Source organism: Oncorhynchus gorbuscha, linkage group LG12, assembly GCF_021184085.1.
Source record: "Oncorhynchus gorbuscha isolate QuinsamMale2020 ecotype Even-year linkage group LG12, OgorEven_v1.0, whole genome shotgun sequence".
Classification (NCBI taxonomy): domain Eukaryota; kingdom Metazoa; phylum Chordata; class Actinopteri; order Salmoniformes; family Salmonidae; genus Oncorhynchus; species Oncorhynchus gorbuscha.
In genome coordinates, this window is record NC_060184.1 from 62603099 (window position 1) to 62629733 (window position 26635).

General features: G+C 45.5%; 1 protein-coding gene across 1 annotated transcript in view; it reads right to left on the minus strand.

Annotated features, from left to right (window-relative positions):
- Positions 1-38: 38 nt before the first annotated feature.
- Positions 39-26635, minus strand: part of rttn (rotatin) — a 57984-nt gene continuing 31387 nt past the window's right edge. The window contains 24 exon segments of the mRNA XM_046292558.1: positions 39-317; positions 419-488; positions 593-696; positions 1172-1478; positions 1750-1934; positions 12001-12127; positions 12561-12635; positions 12829-12920; positions 13483-13588; positions 13895-14100; positions 14502-14639; positions 14988-15138; positions 15417-15504; positions 15673-15874; positions 16180-16273; positions 18991-19085; positions 19283-19472; positions 19916-19993; positions 20283-20441; positions 21046-21156; positions 22114-22218; positions 22220-22243; positions 23397-23616; positions 25951-26138. Of these exon segments, the coding sequence (XP_046148514.1) occupies positions 238-317; positions 419-488; positions 593-696; positions 1172-1478; positions 1750-1934; positions 12001-12127; positions 12561-12635; positions 12829-12920; positions 13483-13588; positions 13895-14100; positions 14502-14639; positions 14988-15138; positions 15417-15504; positions 15673-15874; positions 16180-16273; positions 18991-19085; positions 19283-19472; positions 19916-19993; positions 20283-20441; positions 21046-21156; positions 22114-22218; positions 22220-22243; positions 23397-23616; positions 25951-26138 (3195 nt within the window). The 3' untranslated portion in view covers positions 39-237.

A 26635-nucleotide genomic window follows, 5' to 3' on the forward strand; every position in this document is an offset into this window, starting at 1 on the left:
TATTATCTTGTAAGCATAAAAGTCAGACATTCTTTTTCTTCCATCATTATTTACTTTAATTTATGATTCAATCCCCAAAATATGTACAAAACCTACAAAAACATCACAGATCATAGAAAAGATGTAGGGACATTAAAAACGATATCTACCGTATCAAGTTTGCACACATATATTCACTTCAAATATAAATAAGGTTTCAAGGTGTCTACATTCTATCAGATTGCATCAATGCGTCAGTCAGGTATTCAGCAGCTGAATTAAGTTCTCAAGGCACTTCAACAGGTAGGTGTTCATGATGTCAGGATTTTTCTCTGCATCTGACAAAAAAAGATAGGCACACACACAAATTGAGGCAATAGAGCACAATAACAACAGGACTGTGACACATCAAACATTTTCAGCACATGTCTGGTTTTACCTTTCTTAGCAACTTTATAGGCTTCATGCACCCCGAGTCTGACAGATGGACACTTCAAAGTGGTCTTGGCCTTAGGTGAGGAATCACAACGGCAGGTTAGAGACAGCTGTACTTCATATAAATGAGCTCTTATGATTCTAAAAATGATGTGTGTGTGTGTGTGTGTGTGTGTACCTTCTGGTAGTTGTGGAGCAGGGCCCATAGTGCAGAGGCCCCTATAGAGCGAACCTCAGCCTCTTTACTGTCTAGACAGGACACCAGCACCCTCATGGCCTTATCTGGACAGGGACATATAATTCATGTTGGACATAGTGTTATTCCTGAAAATAAAACATTTCCCATTCATAAAATGACACATCATTAGCAAAGACAAGAGAGTTTGACAGGGTGCGATGGTGAAACAAAGACCACTTCTGTTCACACATCCTGTTTCAGATGGTTTCCTGTTACAGTTCAGCACAAAGTATCAAAAGAGAAGACCTAACAGCTTCCATTTCATTTCAAACACCCACCTTTTATATTCACACACGCATACAGGAAGCCAAAGCTTTCCACTGGAAAGAACAAAACCCGAATTCAAAAGAAGACCCCTAAGATGTCATCAGATTACATTTTGTGTAAACGTGATGCAAGGGTACGAATAGGGCAATTTAAACACAGAAACCATTTCTCAACATCTCTCCCTGTCCCTCTCTCTCTCTCTCTCTCTCTCTGATAAAACATCCATGTGTATACCCTGTGTTCCATCCCTACCGTTGGCCAGAACTTTGGGTTTGTTGGCAGAGCTGAAACAGACATTGTGGAGGATGAGGAGGGCATTGTCCGTCATGGTGATGGGCCTGCTCCCATTGCTATAGTGACGGTGGCGTTGGGGCTGCGTAGCGGCCAGGTCAGCAAGGAGGTCCAGGGCTCCAGTCAGCCTCAGGACACTCAGCTGGCCGTCCTCACCGAAGGAGACACTCAGGAGCAGCCTCAGCCACAGGCCCAACAGCCCCCCGGCACCCGTCTTACTGCCTGGCTTAGGGACAGGCAGGGACAGGAACGGCTGCAGGAAGTTACTCTGGAGGGAGAGTGACAAACAGGGAGAGAGAAAAATTAGATTCAGCCAGGTTTTGATTGAAACTGAGAAAGACATCTGAAATCGAGAGCTGTGTTAAAGTTTACAGAGTGCAGAGACTCAACTTACAGTATTTACAGTAAAGACACGTTTTTAACCAGTAGTCATATTGACACCGTCTCCAATCATATTACCTTCTGCAGGGCCAGGTTTGATGACAATGTGGTAAGGGGTGTAAGGGTAATGTAATAGGGGTAATAATGTAGTACATTACCTTGTGCAGGACTCCTTTACAGTCCTTGTTGATGGCCAGGTTGGCCAGCAGGGAGAAGGCCAGCTGCTGGACAGGGCTGTTGTCGGGGGCAACCCCAGAAGCCAGCTTCATGACGCAGTGCATCAGGGAGCCACCTGGAGGCCCTCGGGGGCCAGAGGCCAAACCACAACACAGAGAGCTACAAGCTGGAGGGAGAGGAGAGAAAGAGGAAAAAAGTATAAAATCAAGAAAAGTATGAGTATTATTGACACTGACAGACAGGTGTAGAGGCAGGACAGGATAGGTGAGAGGTTGTGATGAGAGGCAGGATATGATAGGTGAGAGGTTGTGATGAGAGGCAGGATATGATTGGTGAGAGGTTGTGATGAGAGGCAGGATATGATAGGTGAGAGGTTGTGATGAGAGGCAGGATATGATTGGTGAGAGGTTGTGATGAGAGGCAGGACAGGATAGGTGAGAGGTTGTGATGAGAGGCAGGACAGGATAGGTGAGAGGTTGTGATGAAAGGCAGGACAGGATAGGTGAAAGGTTGTGATGAGAGGCAGGACAGGATAGGTGAGAGGTTGAGATGAGAGGCAGGATATGATCGGTGAGAGGTTGTGATGAGAGGCAGGATATGATAGGTGAGAGGTTGTGATGAGAGGCAGGATATGATAGGTGAGAGGTTGTGATGAGAGGCAGGATATGATAGGTGAGAGGCAGGATATGATAGGTGAGAGGTTGTGATGAGAGGCAGGATATGATAGGTGAGAGGTTGTGATGAGAGGCAGGATATGATAGGTGAGAGGTTGTGATGAGAGGCAGGATATGATAGGTGAGAGGTTGTGATGAGAGGCAGGATATGATAGGTGAGAGGTTGTGATGAGAGGCAGGATATGATCGGTGAGAGGTTGTGATGAGAGGCAGGATATGATAGGTGAGAGGTTATGATGAGAGGCAGGATATGATAGGTGAGAGGTTGTGATGAGAGGCAGGATATGATAGGTGAGAGGTTGTGATGAGAGGCAGGATATGATAGGTGAGAGGTTGTGATGATAGGCAGGACAGGTGAGAGGTTGTGATGATAGGCAGGACAGGTGAGAGGTTGTGATGATAGGCAGGACAGGTGAGAGGTTGTGATGATAGGCAGGACAGGTGAGAGGTTGTGATGATAGGCAGGACAGGTGAGAGGTTGTGATGATAGGCAGGACAGGTGAGAGGTTGTGATGATAGGCAGGACAGGTGAGAGGTTGTGATGATAGGCAGGACAGGATAGGTGAGAGGTTGTGATGAGAGGCCTGATAGATCCTGTAGTATTTATTCCGTATTAACAAGGTGTGTCGGTCAGAGAGTAGAGTCTCACAAGGAGTGGGGCTGGTTGCCTGCCGATGGGTTATAGAGGTTGTATAGGCCTATATCTACAGCCTAGTTGGAGTACCCAGATCAAGGAAAATGCATGTCTTTTTGACAAAATAATAACATTTCACAAAAAGTGTGTAGCATTCACAACTTTAAATTGTCTTCATCAGGCTTTGCTAAACTAAGAACATTGCATCTAAAATCGTTTTGGGGTCTGTTAATCTACTACAGCCCAGTCTGAAAGTGAAAAATGCATGTTTTTAGAACAGACAAATAATCTAAACTGAACCAAAAATATAAAATGCATTGTGTAAAGTGTTGGTCCCATGTTTACTGAGCTGAAATAAAAGGTCCCAGAAATGTTCCATATGGGACAAAAAGCTTATTTCTCAAAAACAAATTAGTTTTCTTTACATGACAGGAATGGACCTCCATTCCTGTCATTATTGAAAGAGATTGTTGATATCTCACATCTCAAAATAGTACTACTTAATGTTATATCCCTCACTTCCAAGGCAGTCATAGTCAACGAACTAACCACTGATCATAACCTTTATGTGATTGGCCTGACTGAAACATGGCTCAAGCCCGATTCATTTTATGTGTTAAATAAGGCCTCTCCTCCTGGTTACACTAGTGACCATATCCCCCACGCATCCCACAAAGGGCGGAAGTGTTGTTAACATTTACGACAGCATAAACAATTTAAATAAATAAGACTGCATTTTCTTCTTTTGAGATTGTAGTCTTTGCAGCCTACTCAATCACTTTTTATAGCTACTGTTTACCTCCTGGGCCATATACAGCATTCCCCACAGAGTTCCCTGAACTCCTGTCAGACTATGTTGTCATGGCAGATAATATTAACATTTTTGGTGACTTCAATATTCACATGAAAAAGACCACAGACGCACTCCAAAAGGCTTTCGGAGCCACCATTGTCTCAGTGGGTTTTGTCCCACATGTCTTCCATCCCGCGCACTACCACAGTCATACCCCAATCTAATTTTTCTTGTGGAATAAATATTGTGGATCTAAATATTTTTCCTCATAATCCTGAACTACCGGATTACCATTTTATAACGTTTGCAATCGCAACAAATAAATCTGCTCAAACGCCAACCAAGATTATCAAAAGCTGTGCTATTAAATCTTGGACAACCCAAAGATTCCTAGATGTCCTTCCAGACTCCTCCACCTACACAAGGACATCAGAGTAAAAACAATTCAGTTAACCACCTAACTGAGGAACTCAATTTAACCTTGCGTAATACCGTAGATGCAGTCGCATTGCACCTCTAAAAACAAAAAACATTTGTCACAAGAAATCAGCTCCTGGTGTACAGAAAATACCCAAGCCCTGAAGCAAGCTTCCAGAAAATTGGAACGGAAACGACACTCCACGAAGCTGGAAGCCTTCCGACGAGCTTGGAAAGACAGTACCATGCAATATCGAAGAGCCCTCACTGCTACCCTACCAACCTACTTTTCCATCCTAATTGAGGAGAATAAAAACAATCCAAAATCAATATTTTCAATAATGTGGCAAAGCTAACTAAAAAGCAGCATTCCCCAAGAGAGGATGGCCGTCACTTCGACAAAAAGATCATGATCATTAGAAAGCAAATTACGGACTCCTCTTTGAATATGCACATTTCTCCGAAACTCAGTTTTCCTGAGTCGGCACAGAACTGCCAGGACCTATGATAAATGGAGACACTAAAGTTTTTTAATCCTGTATCTCTCGACACGAAAATAGTCATGGCCTCCAAACCTTCTAGCTGCCTACTGGACCCTATACCAACTAAACTACTGAAAGAGCTACTTCCCTCCTTCCCCTACTATGTTGAACATAATAAACAGCTCCCTATCCTCCGGATGTGTACCAAACTCACTAAAAGCGGCAATAATAAAGCCGCTTTTTTACTCAATGGCCTATATCGAATACCTCATTCCTCTAATTTATTGGGGGAAAAAGCTGTTGCGTAGCAACTCACTGCCTTCCTGAAGATAAATAATATATACAAAACTCTCCAGTCTTGTTTTAGACCCCATCATAGCACTGAGACTTGTGAAGTTGGTCATTTTAATGGAGTCAGACCAAGGCTCTGCATCTGTCCTCATGCTCCTAAACCTTAGTGCCGATCTAAACCAAGTTCTTGCCTGGTTTAGATCTCATCTGTCGGAAAGATATCAGTTAGTCTCTGCGGATGTTTTGTCCTCTGACAAATCAATTGTAAGTGTTGGTGTTCCTCAAGGTTCCGTTTTTGTTTTTACTATATATTTACATTTACATTTAAGTAATTTAGCAGACGCTCTTATCCAGAGCGACTTACAAATTGGTGCATTCACCTTATGACATCCAGTGGAACAGTCACTTTACAATAGTGCATCTAAATCTTAAAGGGGGGGGGGGGGTGAGAGGGATTACTTATCCTATACTAGGTATTCCTTAAAGAGGTGGGGTTTCAGGTGTCTCCGGAAGGTGGTGATTGACTCCGCTGTCCTGGCGTCGTGAGGGAGTTTGTTCCACCATTGGGGGGCCAGAGCAGCGAACAGTTTTGACTGGGCTGAGCGGGAACTGTACTTCCTCAGTGATATATTCTAACTCTTGGTGATGTCATTCGGAAACACAATGTCAACTTTCACTGCTATGCGGACAATACACAGCTGTACATTGATAAAACATGGTGAAGCCCCAAAATTGCTTACCCTGGAAGCCTGTGTTTCAGACATTTTTCACAGGTCAATTGTTCACTTCTAAACAAAACAGAGGTGCGAGTTCTTGGTCCCAAGAAACAAAGAGATCTGCTGTTTGATCTGACAATTAGTCTTGATGGTTGTACAGTCGTCTCAAATAAAACTTGTGAAGGACCTCAGCGTTACTCTGGACTCTGATCTCTCTTTAACGAACATATCAAGACTGTTTCAAGGCCGGCTTTTTTTCCATCTTCGTAACATTGCAAAAGAAATCTCAAAAAGCGATGCAGAAAAACAAATCAATGCTTTTGTCACTTCTAGATTAGACTACTGCAATGCTCTATTCTCCAGCTACCCATATATATCACTAAACAAACTTCAGTTAGTGCTAAATACAGCCGCTAGAATCTTGACTAGAACTAAAAGATTGAATCATATTACTCCAGTGCTAGCCTCTCCACACTGGTATCCTGGTTAAGCCTGGGCTGATTTCAAGGTTTTACTGCTAACCTACAAAGCAGTACGTGGACTTGCTCCTAAATATCTCTCCGATTGGGTCCTGCAGTAAATACACTTACGCTACGGTCAAAAAATGCAGTGCCTCCTTATTGTCCCCAATTTCTAAGCAAACATCTAGAGGCAGGGCTTTCTCCTATAGTACATTTTTATGGAATGGTCTGCCTATCCATGTGAGAGACGCAGACTCAGTCTAAACATTTAACTCATCTCCTCAGTAGGTTTTATGATTGAGTATAGTCTGGCCCAGGGGCGCGAAGGCAAACGGCAAGGCACTGGAGTGACGAACCGCCCTTGTTGTCTTTGCCTGGCTGGTTCCCCTTTCTACACTTGGATTGTATGCCTCTGACCCTATTACGGAGGCTGAGTCACTGGCTTACTAGTTCTCTTCCATACCATCCCTAGGAGGGGTGCTTCACATGGTGCCAGGCTTTTTTTGTGCTACACAGGACTTGAGTGGGTTGAGTCACTGACGTGATCTTCCTGTCCGGTCTTGCGCCCCCTTGGGCTCATGCGATGGAGGAGAACTTTGTGGGCTATACTCAGGGTAGTAAGTTGGTGGTCTGTTGATAGCCCTCTAGTGGTGTGGGGGCTGTGCTTTGGAAAAGTGGGTGGGGTTAAATACTGCCTGGACCTGTCCGGGGGTATAGTTGAACGTGGCCAGTGTCCCCGACCCTCCCCTGTCTCAGCCTCCAATATCTATGCTGCAATTGTCTATGTACCAGGGGGGGCTAGGGTCAGTCTGTCCTTTCTGGTGAAATATTCTTGTCCTATCTGGTGTCCAGTGTGAACTTAAGTATACTAAGTTTCTCTCCCTCCCAGAGGACCTGAGCCCTAGGACCATGCCTCAGGACTACCTGGCCTGATGACTCCTGGCTGTCCCCAGTCCACCTGGTCGTGCTGCTGCTCCACCGCCAACTATTCTGTCTGCGGCTATGGAACACTGACCTGTTCACCGGACGGCCTACCTTGTCCCAGACCTGCTGTTTTCAACTCTCCCTCTCTCTACTACTGAATACTCGGAAACTAAAAGCCAACTTACATTTACTCCTGAGGTGCTGACCTGTTGCACCCTCTACAATCAATTTTGTAGACATTTACAGCATGAACAGCTTGAAGAACGATCTGGCATTAACGGCCATGTAGACTTATCTCCACATGACAGCCAAAAGAGGACTGGCCACCCCTCAGAGCCTGGTTCCTCTCTAGGTTTCTGCCTTTCAAGGGAGTTTTTCCTAGCCACTGTGCTTCTACATCTGCATTGCTTGCTGTTTGGGGTTTTAGTCTGAGTTTCTGTATTAGCACTTTGTGACATCTGCTGATGTAAGAGCTACTGAAAGAGCTATATAAATGAGCATTTCTCCTTTGCCAAGATAATCCATCCACCTGCCAAGTGTGGCATATCAATAAACTGATTAAACAGCATGGTCAATACATAGGTGCACCTTGTGCTGGGGACAATAAAAGGCCGCTAAAATGTTCAGTTTGGTCACACAACACAATACCATAGATGTCTCATGTTTTGGCGGAGCATGCAATTGGCATGATGAGTGCAGGAATGTCCACCAGAGCTTTTGCCAGAGAATTTAAAGTTAATTTTACTGCCATAAGCAGTCTCCAACCTCGTTTTAGAAAATTTGGCAGTAAATCCAACCGGTCTCAGAACCGCAGACCATGTGTAACCACGCCAGCCTGGGACATCCACATCCGGCTTCTTCACCCGCAGAGATCGTCTGAGGGGGTGCTGAGGGGTATTTGTGTCTGTCATAAAGCCCTTTTGTGGGGAAAAACTCATTCTGATTAGCTGGGCCTGGCTCCCAAGTGCCAGGTCATGTGAAATCCATAGATTAGTGCCCAATGTATGTATTTAAACTGAATGATTTCCTTATATGAACTGTAACTCATTCCAATCTTTGAAATTGTCACATATTGCATTTACATTTTTGTATCATGAACATTTTCTCAAATAGTGTAGCATTCACAACTGAAAATGTTCTTAATCAGGCTTCATTAAAGTGAGAATATTATGTTGAGATTGTTTTGAAGTCTGTGAAAGCTAGTATTGTAGGTGTAATTTAAAAGCCGGCTTCATGCAGTCTGAACACACACCTGCTGTTAGGCTAACCTTTAGGAAACGCTGGGCTTGACATGACTGATTGGTATTGCTTCACAGCGGGAGCTTAAGCGTGGCTGTAGAGCAAAACACACACACACACTTCAAAGGTGGCATCTCAGAGACAATCACAGGTACAAAACATACAGCATTATGTCACTCTCTGCGCAAAGGTTCACTTTCCATGACCTCAGAGACAGTGTCTAGGGCTCTACTGACACCCATAATAACCCCCTAGTTTCTAAATCTAACTAGGGCTCTACAGACACCCATATTAACCCCCTAGCTTCTGAAACTAACTAGGGCTCAATAAACACCCATAACCCCCTAGCTTGAAAAATCTAACTAGGGCTCTATAAACACCCATAATAACCCCCTAGCTTCTGAATCTAACTAGGGCTCTATAAACACCCATAATAACCCCCTAGCTTGTAAATCTAACTAGGGCTCTATAAACACCCATAATAACCCCCTAGCTTGTAAATCTAACTAGGGCTCTACAAACACCCATAATACCCCCCCTAGTTTCTAAATCTAACTAGGGCTCTACAGACACCCATAATAACCCCCTAGCTTGTAAATCTAACTAGGGCTCTATAAACACCCATAATAAACCCCTAGCTTCTGAATCTAACTAGGGCTCTACAAACACCCATAATAACCCCCTAGTTTCTAAATCTAACTAGGGCTCTACAAACACCCATAATAGCACCCTAGCTTGTAAATCTAACTGGCACGCTACAAACACCCATAATAACCCCCTAGCTTGTAAATCTAACTGGCACGCTACAAACACCCATAATAACCCCCTAGCTTGTAAATCTAACTGGCACGCTACAAACACCCATAATAACCCCCTAGCTTGTAAATCTAACTAGGGCTCTACAAACACCCATAATACCCCCCCTAGTTTCTAAATCTAACTAGGGCTCTACAGACACCCATAATAACCCCCTAGCTTGTAAATCTAACTAGGGCTCTATAAACACCCATAATAAACCCCTAGCTTCTGAATCTAACTAGGGCTCTACAAACACCCATAATAACCCCCTAGTTTCTAAATCTAACTAGGGCTCTACAAACACCCATAATAGCCCCCTAGCTTCTAAATCTAACTAGGGCTCTACAAACACCCATAATAGCACCCTAGCTTGTAAATCTAACTGGCACGCTACAAACACCCATAATAACACCCTAGCTTGTAAATCTAACTGGCACGCTACAAACACCCATAATAACCCCCTAGCTTGTAAATCTAACTGGCACGCTACAAACACCCATAATAACCCCCTAGCTTGTAAATCTAACTGGCACGCTACAAACACCCATAATAACCCACTAGCTTGTAAATCTAACTGGCACGCTACAAACACCCATAATAACCCCCTAGCTTGTAAATCTAACTGGCGCTTTACAAACACCCATAATAAACCCCTAGCTTCTGAATCTAACTAGGGCTCTACAAACACCCATAATAACCCACTAGCTTCTAAATCTAACTAGGGCTCTCCAAACACCCATAAAACGCCCCCTAGCTTGTAAATCTAACCGGCGCTTTACAAACACCCATAATAACCCCCTAGCTTGTAAATCTAACTAGGGCTCTACAAACACCCATAATAACCCCCTAGTTTCTAAATCTAACTAGGGCTCTACAAACACCCATAATAACCCCCTAGTTTCTAAATCTAACTAGGGCTCTACAAACACCCATAATAACCCCCTAGCTTCTAAATCTAACTAGGGCTCTACAAACACCCATAATAGCACCCTAGCTTGTAAATCTAACTGGCACGCTACAAACACCCATAATAACCCCCTAGCTTGTAAATCTAACTGGCACGCTACAAACACCCATAATAACCCACTAGCTTGTAAATCTAACTGGCATGCTACAAACACCCATAATAACCCCCTAGCTTGTAAATCTAACTGGCACGCTACAAACACCCATAATAACCCCCTAGCTTGTAAATCTAACTGGCGCTTTACAAACACCCATAATAAACCCCTAGCTTCTGAATCTAACTAGGGCTCTACAAACACCCATAATAACCCACTAGCTTCTAAATCTAACTAGGGCTCTCCAAACACCCATAAAACGCCCCCTAGCTTGTAAATCTAACCGGCGCTTTACAAACACCCATAATAACCCCCTAGCTTGTAAATCTAACTAGGGCTCTACAAACACCCATAATAACCCCCTAGTTTCTAAATCTAACTAGGGCTCTACAAACACCCATAATAACCCCCTAGTTTCTAAATCTAACTAGGGCTCTACAGACACCCATAATAACCCCCTAGCTTGTAAATCTAACTGGCGCTTTACAAACACCCATAATAACCCCCTAGCCTGTAAATCTAACTGGCACGCTACAAACACCCATAATAACACCCTAGCTTGTAAATCTAACTGGCATGCTACAAACACCAATAATAACCCCCTAGCTTCTAAATCTAACTGGCACGCTACAAACACCCATAATAACACCCTAGCTTCTAAATCTAACTGGCACGCTACAAACACCCATAATAACACCCTAGCTTGTAAATCTAACTGGCACGCTACAAACACCCATAATAACCCCCTAGCTTCTAAATCTAACTGGCACGCTACCAACACCCATAATAACCCCCTAGCTTGTAAATCTAACTGGCACGCTACAAACACCCATAATAACCCCCTAGCCTGTAAATCTAACTGGCACGCTACAAACACCCATAATAACCCCCTAGCTTGTAAATCTAACTGGCGCTTTACAAACACCCATAATAACCCCCTAGCCTGTAAATCTAACTGGCACAAACACCCATAATAACCCCTAGCTACAAACACCCATAATAACCCCCTAGCTTGTAAATCTAACTGGCACGCTACAAACACCCATAATAACCCCCTAGCTTCTAAATCTAACTGGCACGCTACCAACACCCATAATAACCCCCTAGCTTGTAAATCTAACTGCCGCTTTACAAACACCCATAATAACCCCCTAGCTTGTAAATCTAACTGGCGCGCTACAAACACCCATATTTAGAGAAGCTGGAAGGAAACAGCTTTATCAAAGTTAAACTTCCTCTACCCTTTACAGCGCTTCTTTCTCCATTTTGCTGTAAGTTGTGTAGCCACACAGACTAGAATATCAATGCCTCAGGAGACATAGTGATGCATTGCAATTCCCTTGTGAATACCCCGCTGGTCCACAGCCTAGAATACTGTACTCATAGTAATGATTTAATGCAGCCTGCTCTAGCACAGTGACAGTGTTCCTATTGTGATTGGCACTAGGCTTACACAGTGGAACAAAGTGTGTGTAAATGGTCTTCAGGAGAGACAATGGGTCTCAGTGTGTGTGAGTGTGTATGACTCAGTCAGATCCCTGACCACAGACTGAGGGAATGGAAGGCATGGGCCAGGCACTGAACAACAACACACACACACACACACACACACACACACACACACACACACACACACACACACACACACACACACACACACACACACACACACACACACACACACACACACACACACACACACACACACACACACACACACACACACACACACACACACACACCTGTGGTACAGTTGGCTGTGTAGACACACAGCAGTTCCAGGACCGCCTCCATAGCAGCATCATCCAATAAGAACCAAGGCCAAAGGGCGTGCAGCACAGCAGCCAATCGACAGTCAGTGGCCACAGCCTGAGGAGAAACACACACACACAATATCCACCCGATTGGATAATCTTTGGATGTAATATTATGAACACATGCCAATTGACAGTATGACACACTCATAAGTTAAGTGATTGGCAACACATTCTGCTAACCAAGCACATAGAAACACACAAGGATGTAAAGTACAAAGTCCACAATTACATGAACAAATACATGAAGGGCCTTTCCCATCTCAATATAACTACTGCTGAGTGGATGAGGCAATTACTGTCTATGACATTTAGAGCAGCCAATATGGCCAATCATTCTACATTGACGTTTAAGAGGATAAAAACACTCAGACCTCAACAGAGTCATAATCGTTAGGGCCAAATCTCATTCCAGACACAGTCAGCACCAGTAGAATGGCTTTCATTAAAAACCTATCAGGAGCGGATTAAAACGGCAGGGTTCTCACTTTCGATTGGCTGTTCTGGTAAAGACTGTTCCTGAGGATTTCCAGAGACATCTTTATTTCCTTCATATAGCTCTCCTGGTGGGGGAGAAGATGCAACTTGTTAAATGATCCACTCTAACCAATAACAGATAGCACCGTCTCCATCTTAGACACATTTTCAGTCAAGACAAAATCACCCAATAGCCTATACCAACACAGCACACATCATCTGAAAGCTGAGACAATGAAAACATGTTGTTATGGTGTTGTTAAGTGTGTAAAGGCTCACCTTCCTCCTTCCTCTGCCAGGTCTGACTGACTCCATGTGGAGGTGGCTGTGCATCAGTTTCATCTGCTCCACACAGCTGTCAATCAAACCAGCTTCACACAGACACAGAGACAGTGAGAGAGCGGTCAATCATAACAACAATAACACTTAGGGTATAGTAGCCGGACCAGGGCGCGTTTGTTCACTGCCTCTTGTTGCATAAAAGTACAGACCTCTTGGTAGAGGCTAGAGTATTATGCCCATCCTACTGTAAATGAGCTCTACTGAACAGTGTGTTCCAGTACCTTTAGTAGTGTTGTTCTGACCAGTGTGTTCCAGTACCTTTAGCAGTGTGATTCTGACCAGTGTGTTCCAGTGCCTTTAGCAGTGTGGTTCTGACCAGTGTGTTCCAGTGCCTTTAGCAGTGTGGTTCTGACCAGTGTGTTCCAGTACCTTTAGCAGTGTGGTTCTGACCAGTGTGTTCCAGTACCTTTAGCAGTGTGGTTCTGACCAGTGTGTTCCAGTACCTTTCGCAGCGTGGTTCTGACCAGTGTGTTCCAGTACCTTTCGCATCGTGGTTCTGACCAGTGTGTTCCAGTACCTTTCGCAGTGTGGTTCTGACCAGTGTGTTCCAGTACCTTTACTAGTGTGGTTCTGACCAGTGTGTTCCAGTACCTTGAGCAGCGTGGTTCTGAGCAGTGGAACTGCAGGCCAGTAGAGCCATGAGGGCTTTAGCTGTCGTCTTCTTCACTGGGTCCTGGAACGCACGCTTCTCAAAACTCTGACAACACAAAACAATGCAACAGGTGATACAAAACCTGACCGAAACTTCCAGAGTATTGACAACATGTTAATCCATCTAATATCCCAGTGCTCTAGACCAGTGGTAGGGAACCCTGTTCTTTGCTCCAGCAAGGCACCACACCTGACTGATCAGTTCAGTGATTGCCTAAATGCAACACACCAGGTCTTCCAGAATGGTTCAATCGAAAACATGAAGTGCCTGCTGCACTCCAGAAGCAGGGTTGCCTACCCCTGCTTTAGACCAATCAAAGTGTGTGTGTGTGCGCAAGTCAGATTCTGTTACCTCCAGCAATAGTTCACAGAGCTGTCCACCGGAGGCGCCGTTCAGGGCCTCAGACAGAGGGGTTAGCTGGTGGTCCGGGTTCAGGGTGGTGACCTCTAGGGGTCGTCTCTTGGCCTCCTCAGACAGGACAACACACAGGAACTGCAGTACCGCAGCATGGAGGGGAGGGTCACTGAACGACTGGTCCACACACACTGACAACGTGGCTGGAGGTAGGCACAGATACAGACGCAGATTAACACACATACTGGATGCGTATGCACACACACACACACACACACACCACACACACACACGAAATGGGTTAGTGGATATTTTACTTTTGTATGAATGAATCAACATCCTGCAGCCCAGTAAAACCAAACCCTGAAATCCCTTTACACAGACAGTGTGACTCATTCACGCCTCAGGCATTTCTGCCTACATAACACACAATGTAATCAATCACAAATACACACACACACACAGCATTAATCTTTCACAGGGATCATCAGATTTCCCTGCAGCCCCGTTAGACAGAGAGGAAGATGAGGAGGAACGATGGATGTACTGCATGCTCCCTGAGGTCCTAGCATATGTCCAACACTCAGTAGCTGTATGTGTATACCTGTGAATGTGTTCCAGCGTCTCCCTAGTGCAGCAGAGAGAGATTGGTAGGCTGCAGAGCCATCCCGCCTCACCACAGTAGCTAGAAGCATCAATACGTCTGTCCAGCAAACACACACAGCACCACGGGTACCATCGCCTGAGAGGTCCAGAAAACACACACACACACACTGGACATCGGAGTACGAGCTGAGAAGCTGAAGAGGCCTTCATTAAACAAGATACCAACAAAAGGTGTGAATAAATTATTACAAGCTTCCATTGGGGATCTTATACATGTTTAATTATGACAGAACACTGCACACCACTTCATTGTGATACATTCAGCTGGAAAGTGGCCTGACTTTCAATGCCATGTAAGGATGCCTGCCATAAGAATGGTATTATAGTGGGTGAATCATGATGTCCAGTCAATGTTGACAGTACACATATGTTGTGTCTACGGTTAGGTTGAGAATCATACCTATCCCAAAAGCGAGATTCTTACCCAAGTCCTTGGTATCAAGTGTGAGGACAGTGAAGAGATTGGCCAGTAGCGGTTTCAGGAAGTCCATCTGACCAATCAGATCTGAGCTCAGAATGAAACATGACTTCAGGAACTTAGAGAAGCTGGACAGGAACTTGAGCAGGGTCAGGACCTGGGGGATGAGAGAGACACAAACAAATTGATACGTACACACATCTTGAGGCAGTGTGGGTAGATGTGGGTAGATGTGAAATCAAAATATTTCCTACCAGGTGAAAGCATGAAATCACCCCTTTCGTGTCACTCTCAATCTGCCACCATCTCAACCACAGGGTTCTCATGGGCCTCAACCCTCCTACACAACCTGTGCTGCTCTCACTCCAACAACATGCTGGATAGAGATAATGTGAATCTTACATTCATTGGTACTAAATGATGTAACCCAGTTACCTGCCGTTTAATGTCCTCCTGGTCTCCTGGTAGTGCGTTAGTCTTCAGCTCACCCAGACATCTCTCTATGGCTGCTGCGTCCACCAAACTAGAACACACAGGAAACAGAAACAGAGTTTAAGTTCATCCCTTCGGACAGGACAAATTCAGCACTGTAAATTGTATTGTGGATGGCCAGTGCTCCAAAGAATGTATTTGATTTGGCCAGTAATTGGGATAGTGAGACAAGTGCGATAGTGTTTATTTGACCTCTGACCTGGCCAGTGATTGGAAGAGCTGGCTGTGTGTGAGGGCTGAGAGGGTGAACTCCGGTAGCACTGCTAACAGGTTGGCCAGGAGGCCGCAGAGTGCTGATAAAAGGTCTGGGGTCACAATGACACAGGTGGGGTCAGGAGCAGGGTCAGCCAGTCTGGAGTCCTGGGAGAGGACAGAGTCAATGGTGTCTGTGTCACTCTGACCTGCAGAGTAAAATAGGGGAGCAGATATTAACATTGCTGTCTTTGTCACTGACCTACAATACAGGAAAGAGGAGCAAAGATGGACGGGAGAGATAGGGGTCGAAACATACACCATACCAAAAATCGGTGTGTAGAGGCATAGTCTGTATATATAAATTCACTGTCATGGTTGGTCTTGATATGAGGAACTGTGCATGAGATGGTTCCTTTAACTATGACTCTTAATTTGTTTGGTGCTACATGAGATCTGTATATAAAACCTGTTCACATTTAGCTACACTATATATACAAACACACACACATACCTTGAGCCATCAGTCTGCTAGCAGGTGTATCTTGTGCAGTAGCGTTGAGAGAGGTGGGCACAGGGGATTGAAGCCTTGAGCCTCCAGGTATGATCTGTTGAAGACAAAACAATCACACAAAAAAACACTTCAATAAGACAATGTGTTTAAATCACAGATCCACAGTTGACACAATCTCAATCGCCGTCCACACTGCCCTTTCCCGCCTGGACAAAAGGAATACCTACGTGAGAATGCTGTTCATTGAAAACAGCTCAGCGTTCAACACAATTGCGCCCACAAAGCTAAGGACCCTGGGACTAAACACCTCCCTTTGCAACTGGATTCTGGACTTCCTGACGGGCCGTCCCCAGGTGATAAGGGTAGATAACAACACATCTGCCATGCGGATCCTCAACACGGGGACCCCTCAGGGGTGCGTGCTTAGACCCATCCTGTACTCTCTGTTCACCCCCGGCTGCATGGCCAAGCACGACTCCAACACCATCATTACATTTGCTGACAACACAACAGTGGTAGGCCTGATCACCGACAACGATGAGACAGCCTATAGGGAGGAGGTCAGAGACCTGGCACTGGTGACAGGACTACAACCTCTCCTTCAATGTGAGCAAGACAAAGGACTACAGGAAAAGGACAGCTGAACATGCCCCCATTCACATCGAAGGGGCTGTAGTGGAGCGGGTCGACGGGGCTGTAGTGGAGCGGGTCGAGAGTTGCAAGATTCCTTGGTGTCCACATCACCAACAAACTATCATGGTCCAAACACACCAAGACCGTCGTGAAGCGGCCACGACAACACCCTTTCCTCCTCAGGAGACTGAAAAGATTTGGCACGGGTCCCCAGATCCTCAAAAAGTTCTCAGCTGCACCATCGAGAGCATCCTGACCGGTTGTATCACTGCCTGGTATATAAAATGCTTGGCATCTGACCGTTACTAGCTACAGAGGGTAGTGCGTACAGCCCAGTACATCACAGGGGCCAAGCTTCCTGCCATCCAGGAGATATACACAAGGCAGTGTCAGAGGAAAGCCCAAAAAGTTGTCAAAGACTCCAGCCACCCAAGTCATAGACGGTTCTTTCTGCTTACCGCACGGCAAGCTGTACCAAAAGCCTCCTTATTAATAGCTTCTACCCCCAAGCCATAACACAGCGAATGACCACCTGGACTATTTACATTGACCTCCCCCTTTGTTTTTACACTGCTGCTAGTCACTGTTTATTATCTATCCATAGTCACTTCACCCCTACCTACATGTACACTGCTGCTAGTCACTGTTTATTATCTATCCATAGTCACTTCACCCCTACCTACATGTACACTGCTGCTAGTCACTGTTTATTATCTATGCATAGTCACTTCACCCCTACCTACATGTACACTGCTGCTACTCTCTGTTTATTATCTATCCATAGTCACTTCACCCCTACCTACATGTACACTGCTGCTACTCACTGTTTATTATCTATCCATAGTCACTTCACCCCTACCTACATGTACACTGCTGCTACTCTTTATTATCTATCCATAGTCACTTCACCCCTACCTACATGTACACTGCTGCTACTCTCTGTTTATTATCTATCCATAGTCACTTCACCCCTACCTACATGTACACTGCTGCTACTCACTGTTTATTATCTATCCATAGTCACTTCACCCCTACCTACATGTACACTGCTGCTACTCACTGTTTATTATCTATCCATAGTCACTTCACCCCTACCTACATGTACACTGCTGCTACTCTCTGTTTATTATCTATCCATAGTCACTTCACCCCTACCTACATGTACACTGCTGCTACTCTCTGTTTATTATCTATCCATAGTCACTTCACCCCTACCTACATGTACACTGCTGCTACTCTGTTTATTATCTATCCATATAGTTTATTATCTATCCATAGTCACTTCACCCCTACCTACATGTACACTGCTGCTACTCACTGTTTATTATCTATCCATAGTCACTTCACCCCTACCTACATGTACACTGCTGCTACTCACTGTTTATTATCTATCCATAGTCACTTCACCCTGTTTATTATCTACCTACATGTACACTGTTTATTATCTATCCATAGCTACTCACTGTTTATTATCTATCCATAGTCACTTCACCCCTACCTACATGTACACTGCTGCTACTCTCTGTTTATTATCTATCCATAGTCACTTCACCCCTACCTACATGTACACTGCTGCTACTCACTGTTTATTATCTATCCATAGTCACTTCACCCCTACCTACATGTACACTGCTGCTACTCACTGTTTATTATCTATCCATAGTCACTTCACCCCTACCTACATGTACACTGCTGCTACTCTCTGTTTATTATCTATCCATAGTCACTTCACCCCTACCTACATGTACACTGCTGCTACTCACTGTTTATTATCTATCCATAGTCACTTCACCCCTACCTACATGTACACTGCTGCTACTCTCTGTTTATTATCTATCCATATAGTCACTTCCCCCCTACCTACATGTACACTGCTACCAGTATCACGACCCGGTACCAGTATCCCCTGTATATATCCTCATTATTTTATTGTGTTACTTTTGTTTATTGAATAAATATTTTCTTAACTCTATTTCTTTAACTGTATTGTTGGTTAAAGGCTTGTAAGTAAGCATTTCACAGTAAGGTCTACACCGGTTGTATACGGCGCATGTTACAAATAACATTTGATTTGAATGGTTTCTAGTGGTCAAGTGGACTCAGTCTTAAGCTGCAACCTAAGAGGATTACAGTCTATGAATAGGCCTTGATCCACCAGACCTGCAATACTTTACGCACCAGAGTGCTGGAGGTGGACAGGGAGCCAGAGGCCCTGCTAGGATTCACTGGGACTCGGTTAGGAGGTCTCCACAACCTCAGGGAGTCATCCGCATCTAAACAGACAGACAGGGAGCATCACAAACAACATCATGCAAGAAAAGAAAAAAAAGGCTACAGGCCAATAAATAAAATACTTTGCCCGTTTACCACAATAACACTTGATTTCAGATTCACTCTGACTGAATCACTGATTGAACAACCTAATGGCTAGACAGACTGACAGAAGAATGGACAGGTGCAGTCCCAGGACCTTCAGTGGTGCTGTCCTGTGGGCCGGGGTCCCTGGCTGAGGGTTGCAGGTCGAAGGTGTACCTGCCTCTGTAGCAGGCTGTGGCCATGAGGGCAGTGTGCTGGAAGAACTGACAGTGGTAGAGCAGAGCCTGTAGGGCTTGGAGACCCACCAGACATACACCTGAAGACTCATCATGGACACACGGACTCTAAGGAGAGAGGGAGGAGAGAGAGGGAGTAGAGGAGAGGGAGAAATGAAAACATGGTAATTACTATGTAACTCGATTTTTTAATTGAACCTTTATTTAACTAGGCAAGTCAGATAAGAACTAGTTCTTCTTTAATATGACTGCCTACCCCGGCCAAACCCAGACGACGCTGGGCCAATTGTACGCCACCCTATGGGACTTCCAATTAAGGCCCCAAGTGATACAGCCTGGAATCGAACCAGGGTCTGTAGTGACACCTCTAGCACTGAGATGCAGTGCCTTAGACCACTGCACCACTTGGGAGCCCATGAATTAACCTACAGTATGTCAGTACCAGGATAACTGAAACAACATACATTTACATTACATTTAAGTCATTTAGCAGATGCTCTTATCCAGAGCGACTTACATACCACAACAAAACATAACCAAATGCCACTGACCTGCCAGGTAGAGTCGGTGACCTGGTCAGCTGTGGCAGGCATGGGCATCACCAGTAGGTTCTGGAGGATAAACACCGCCTTGAGAAACACACAGAAGATGAGACAAGAACATCAACAACACTGCCATCTAGATGTACTTAGCTGGTACTGCAAGGACTTTACTTTAAACTTGTTGATGGAGAAAAGTTGTCCTATGTCTGTTTTACAAATGCATTGTCTGGAACGGTTATTGGTCAATATGCCCAGAAGGTGCCACCATGGCTGCCGTGGCATGCTAAGAGCATTATTATACATTCTGTTTTAAACCACAATGCCCAAACTCTCTCTATGGCTTAGTGGTTAGCGAACAGGCGTAGGTGTTCAGTACCTCTCTGCGGACCATGGTGCTCTCTTGCTGGTCCAGGAGGATGTTGAGCAGGGTTCCCCACAGACCTCCACTGATATTCTGACAGCTGCTACTCAGAGACTGGCATCCACTGGGCACAGAGGACAGGGCAGAGCCCACACCCAGGCTGGCAAACCTCACCTGGAGAGGGGATGGAAGGCAAGTGGGATAAGGCAGCAGGGGGGAGAGGGGTGTGAGAGAGGAGGGAGGGTTAAAAGAGTGGTGTGAAGGGAAAAGTGGAGGGCGAGGAGAGAGAAAGGAAAAGACAGAGAGCCAAGGGGTTGGGTGTGAATACAACAGCAGATAGATAAAAAAGGTACCTGTCTGACACACCTGGGGTCCCCAAAGTCACAAAGACACTGTTCCAGAAATGTCTTGGATATTTTCACTGTCACTCTGGCATTTGCTGTGATCCACACAGAAAAAGATCCTACTTGTCAAGGGAATTTTTTCACATTTACTTATAGAGAACTTACAGATCGAGAGAGAAAGAAGAGACATTGCCCTTTGCTTTTCATTGTCAGTGCTTGTGAACTCAAGCGTAGGAGTCTAGGAAGGAGCACCGGTTTAATAAGAAACGTTGGAGCAGAGAGAAGCAATACAAACTTTTGCCTGAATGTCTCTCCATAACTCCAGACGGAATTTGACAAACTGTTTCCATGAAATAATAACTTGTACTTCTTACTCTCACATTTTATTTTTCTTGCTTGTTCTTATACAAGTTGAGTCATTGAGTGTATGTTACCTCCGGGTCTCTGTCCACCCACAGAGGTATGAGCCAGGCAAGACCCAGCTGTGACCCACTGGGGTCATCAGACCCCGCCTCCTGACCCAAAGACCACTGAGAAATGAAGTCCTGAAATAGATCAACACAAACACAGAGAATAGTCATATCTCTAGAAATCCAGACTGATGCACAAACAAAAGGAGAAACTTCTCCATGCAGGAAGCACACATTAACACATTTACTCTACTACTATACTGAACAAAAATAGAAACACAACATGTCAAATCTTGGTCCCATGTTTCAGGAGCTGACATGAAAGATCCCAGAGATTTTCCATACGCACAAAAAGCTAATTTCTCTAAAATTCTGTGCACAAATTTGATTACATCCCTGATAGTGAGCTTTTCTGCTTTGCCAAGATAATCCATCTATCTGACAGGTGTGGCATATCAAGAAGCTGATTAAACAGCATGATCATTACACAGGTGCACCTGGTGCTGGGGACAATAAAAGGCCACTAAAATGTGAAGTTGTCACACAACACAATGTCAAGTTCAGAGGGAGTGTGCAATTGGCATGCTGACTGCAGGAATGTCCAACAGAGCTTGTTGCCAGAGAATTGAAAGTTCATTTCTCTATCATAATTTTGCCTCCAATGACATTTTAGAAAATTTGGCAGTACGTCCAAGCAGCCTCACAACCGCAGACCACACGTAACCATGACAGCCCAAGACTCCATATCTGGCTTCTTCACCTGAGGGATCGGCTGAAGAATATTTCTATCTAATAAAGCCCTTTTCTGTGGAAAACCTTATTCTGATTAGCTGGGCCTGGCTCCCCAGTGGGCGGGCCAGGCTCCTTAGTGGTTGGGCTCACCCATGGCTGCGCCCATTGCCCATAAATTAGGGTCTAATTTATTTATTTCAATTGACTGATTTCCTTCTATGCCCTGTAACTCAGTAAAAATCTTTTAAAATTGTTGCATGTCGCGTTTATATTTTTGTTCAGTACACATTTCACAATTAAACATCTTCTTTGCCTTTAGCGTAGAAAGGCAATCAGTGCAGTTCTGGCTGGGTTGCTGACCGTGTCTTTGTTCTGGGCCATCATCTCATGGGACAAGTGAAGCAGACAGATGACAGCATTCTTGGTGACTCCTTTCCCCATGAAGGACATGGAGTTACCCCCCCCACTCCACGTAGAATGACGAGATCACCTAGAGGATGACACAAGGGTCAACATCACAACTACTCATTCCCAACAGGGTTCTACGCTGAGCTTCTTTTTTAAAGGGGCACGTGCACACTTAAGTTGAGAAATCTAGGCACACACATTGAAATTTAGGAGCACAAGGCTAACATTTTTTAAATAAAGCTAGAATCTTTCATTTTTATACATGCACTGGTGCTCGTAAATAAGAATTCCAAGTTGCACAGCTAAATATTTAAGCACATACTGTATGCGGATAAAATGGTTGCACTGTAGAGCCCTGCCCAATACGAAACCCATTCAGAGCCGATGCTAGGGGAAGGACAACAATATCTCAACAGTATTACTAATTAAGTCAAATCAGGAAGTAAACCGAAATTCCAATTTTTACTCATGACCCAAAACCTGCTCGGGACTAGAAGGGAACAGGGCACTGAGCCCAGTGATGCAATCAACAGTCTGTGTTCATTAATTCAAAGGTTTTATTCAGTGCATCTAAATGAGTCTTAAATGCAGCTGGGACCTTACCTCTGTTTGCAGGCTAATCAAAGCTGAGTGAGAGAGGCCAAGGCCAGATTAAAAGCACCCTAAGGGCCATAGAGCACTGGGAGAGACAGGGGGTGAGGGTATGGGGGAGTCAAGGTGAGAGGCCAAGGACAGATGAAAAGAACCCTAAGGGCCATAGAGAACTGGGAGAGACAGGGGGTGAGGTAGGGTGAGAGGCCAAAACTTGGAATCATCCGTGTCAGGCTAAGTTGTACTGGACCATACTAAGGCTGTTGTGAGCTGTGCTGTTTTTTTAGACTGTCCCAGGCAATGCCAAACTAGGTTGTGCCGTGTGTTCTCATGGTGAACTAAGCTACACTGACCACTACTATGCTTATCTGAACAGGACAGTGCTCTGCTATTCTTGGCTATGGGTAGAACCAGATGGAACCAGCTGGGATGATTTCTCATCAACAATTTACCGTGTTGTAGTCTGTATATTTATTCATGTTCAGGAGCAGGTTGTAGTTGGATTTAATTAATTACAAAATGTATTTTCTTCCTCAATTTCTAGAGGGCTGATATTTCACAACAAATAACACATTTTCACTTTGACTAATTTGTGGAGGCCACAGAGCACGTTACACACTCCCTTCTGCACCCATCACACACACCTCCAGTAGTCCACTGAGGTACTTGGTGCAGAGAGACTGGGGCTCCATGGTGGGACAGTGTGAGCTCCAGCCGGGTTGGGCTGTGAGGCTGACCATGCCCAGCAGATTCCTCTCCAGACTCGGGAGGCCGTAGAAGCGTGGGGCGTCTGACACCCGCAGGCACTGGAGAAACCGCACTGCCAGCTGGCTCTCAAAGGGCCCTGTCAGCGCCAAGCAAAACCTGTTTGGGGAGAGAGAGAGGAGATGCAGGGTGAGAGAGAGGAGACGCAGAGAGGGAGAGGAGATGCAGGGAGAGAGAGAGGAGACGGAGAGAGGGAGGGGAGATGCAGGGAGGGAGGGAAGATGCAGGGAGGGAGGGAAGATGCAGGGAGGGAGGGAAGATGCAGGGAGGGAGGGGAGATGCAGGGAGGGAGAGAGGAGATGCAGGGAGGGAGAGAGGAGATGCAGGGAGAGAGAGAGGAGATGCAGGGAGAGAGAGAGGAGATGCAGGGAGAGAGAGGAGATGCAGGGAGGAGAGAGGAGATGCAGGGAGGGAGAGGAGATGCAGGGAGAGAGAGGGAGATGCAGGGAGAGAGAGGAGATGCAGGGAGGGAGAGGAGATGCAGGGAGGGAGAGGAGATGCAGGGAGGGAGAGGAGATGCAGGGAGGGAGAGGAGATGCAGGGAGGGAGAGGAGATGCAGGGAGGGAGAGGAGATGCAGGGAGGGAGAGGAGATGCAGGGAGGGAGAGGAGATGCAGAGAGGGAGAGGAGATGCAGGGAGGGAGAGGAGATGCAGGGAGAGAGAGGAGATGCAGGGAGAGAGAGAGGAGATGCAGGGAGAGAGAGGGGAGATGCAGGGAGAGAGGGGAGATGCAGGGAGGGAGAGAGGAGATGCAGGGAGGGAGAGAGGAGATGCAGGGAGGGAGAGAGGAGATGCAGGGAGGGAGAGAGGAGATGCAGGGAGGGAGAGGAGATGCAGCGAGGGAGAGGAGATGCAGCGAGGGAGAGGAGATGCAGCGAGGGAGAGGAGATGCAGCGAGGGAGAGGAGATGCAGCGAGGGAGAGGAAATGCAGGGAGAGAGAGGAGATTCAGGGAGAGAGAGAGGAGATGCAGGGAGAGAGAGAGGAGATGCAGGGAGAGAGAGAGGAGATGCAGGGAGAGAGAGAGGAGATGCAGGGAGGGAGAGAGGAGATGCAGGGAGGGAGAGAGGAGATGCAGGGAGGGAGAGAGGAGATGCAGGGAGGGAGGGAGGAGATGCAGGGAGGGAGGGAGGGAAGATGCAGGGAGGGAGGGAGGGAAGATGCAGGGAGAGAGAGGAGATGCAGGGAGAGAGAGGAGATGCAGGGAGAGAGAGGAGATGCAGGGAGAGAGAGAGGAGATGCAGGGAGGGAGGGAGAGGAGATGCAGGGAGGGAGGGAGAGGAGATGCAGGGAAAGAGAGAGACGCAGGGAAGAAGGGAGGGGAGATGCAGGGAGAGAGAGAGGAGATGCAGGGGAGATGCAGGGAGGGAGGGAGGGGAGATACAGGGAGGGGAGTAAAAAGGAGTAGAAAGGGTAACAGACAAAGAAATAAGAAGAGAGAGGAGTGAAAGTTAATGGGAGGAAGATGGTGTGATAGAGGAAGATGGGCAGAGACAAATATTGCCATCAATAACCAACAACTAACATCAAGGAAATGTCAAGCTGCTCCTACTGAAAGTAACATCAAATCAAATTGTATTGGTCACATGCACACATGGTTAGCAGATGTTATTGCGAGTGTAGCGAAAAGTTTGTAGTGGAGCGAAATGCTTGTTCTTAGCCTCATGGATACGAATATCACCACACAGAATATAAAAAAATGCATCCCACTGCAGTCATAAGCTTTGTTCAGCCTCTTCTATAATTTCATGGTATTAAACATTAATCAAGCTCCACAGGCAGTGTGAATAATACCACGTACGTGCACATTCTCTCACACACTCCAAAAGGCAAAAATGATAATTCTTTAATTTATGTTTTATGAGGAGAATTTTTTTGTATTCATAGGGACACAGTAAAAATTCTACTGTCAGGGGAAGCTCGCTAGCTAGCGGTGAAAAGTCATCGGTGCTGCTTCCATGGCCCTAGGCACTTCTGACTAGGGAAGATGAGAAGAGTACAGTAGTTTAATAGCAATGTGATAAAACACACTTGTGTAATCATTTATCAGTACAGCTCACCATGCTAGAATGAGCTATTTCTACACAACAGTTAAACAAGCAGTCATGACAAACAGTTTGTTCAGTCAGATACACTAGAAAACGAATAACTGTGGGGGAGCTGTCTACCCTGTTTGTCTTAGTCACATTTGTAGCTCTGTGTTGTAGCTGTATTTCAGCATGTGTGTGTGTACTGCGCGTGTGTGTGTGTGTGTGTCTTAAGTAGAAAATGCCTACAGGCAGTTTTCTTGAGCGATACGGAACACGCTTTGCATACAAATGACTACATACTCTAACAAATAAACACCAGAGGTACAGAGACTGGCAATCGGAGGTGGTAGCCTTATCAGTTAGAGAGGAAAAGAGAGGGGGGGGGGGCGTGTTTCTACTGCACCTGTCGGTGGTGTGTGTGAGGCGGTGCAGTAATGTGTTGATGAACCCTGTCAGTTCTCTCTGTAGTCTCTGGTTGATCTGGGCCCTCAGTTCTACTAGTTCCTCCGTCTCTCCCTGACTCGCCGCGTGTGTCGGCGTGTGTGTCTGCGAGTCCTCGCCGAGCAGCAGGTCCAGCAGTGAGTTGGTCTCCTGCATGGAATGCATACACACGCAGGTAATGCAGCAGGTTGAACTGTCTCACTACTTCATCCAAGAAAGCTCAACTTGTATACAACTCCTCACGCATTATAAACTAACTACAATCTAAACTACAGTGAACAAAAATATAAATGCAACATGTAAAGTGTTGTTCCCATGTTTCAGGAGCTGAAATAAAAGATCCCAGAAATGTTCCATAAGCACAAAAATATTATTTCTCTCAAATCTTGTGCACAAATTTGTTACCATCCCTGTTAGTGAGCATTTCTCCTTTGCCAAGATAATCCATCCATCTGACAGGTGTGGCATATCAATAAGATGATTAAACAGCATGATCATTACACAGGTGCACCTTGTGCTGCTGACAAAAGGCAAGTCTACAATTTGCAGTTTTGTCAAATAACACAATGCCACAGACGTCTCAAGATTTGAAGGAGCGTGCAATGGGCATGCGGACTGCAGGAATGTCCAACGGAGCTGCCATAAGC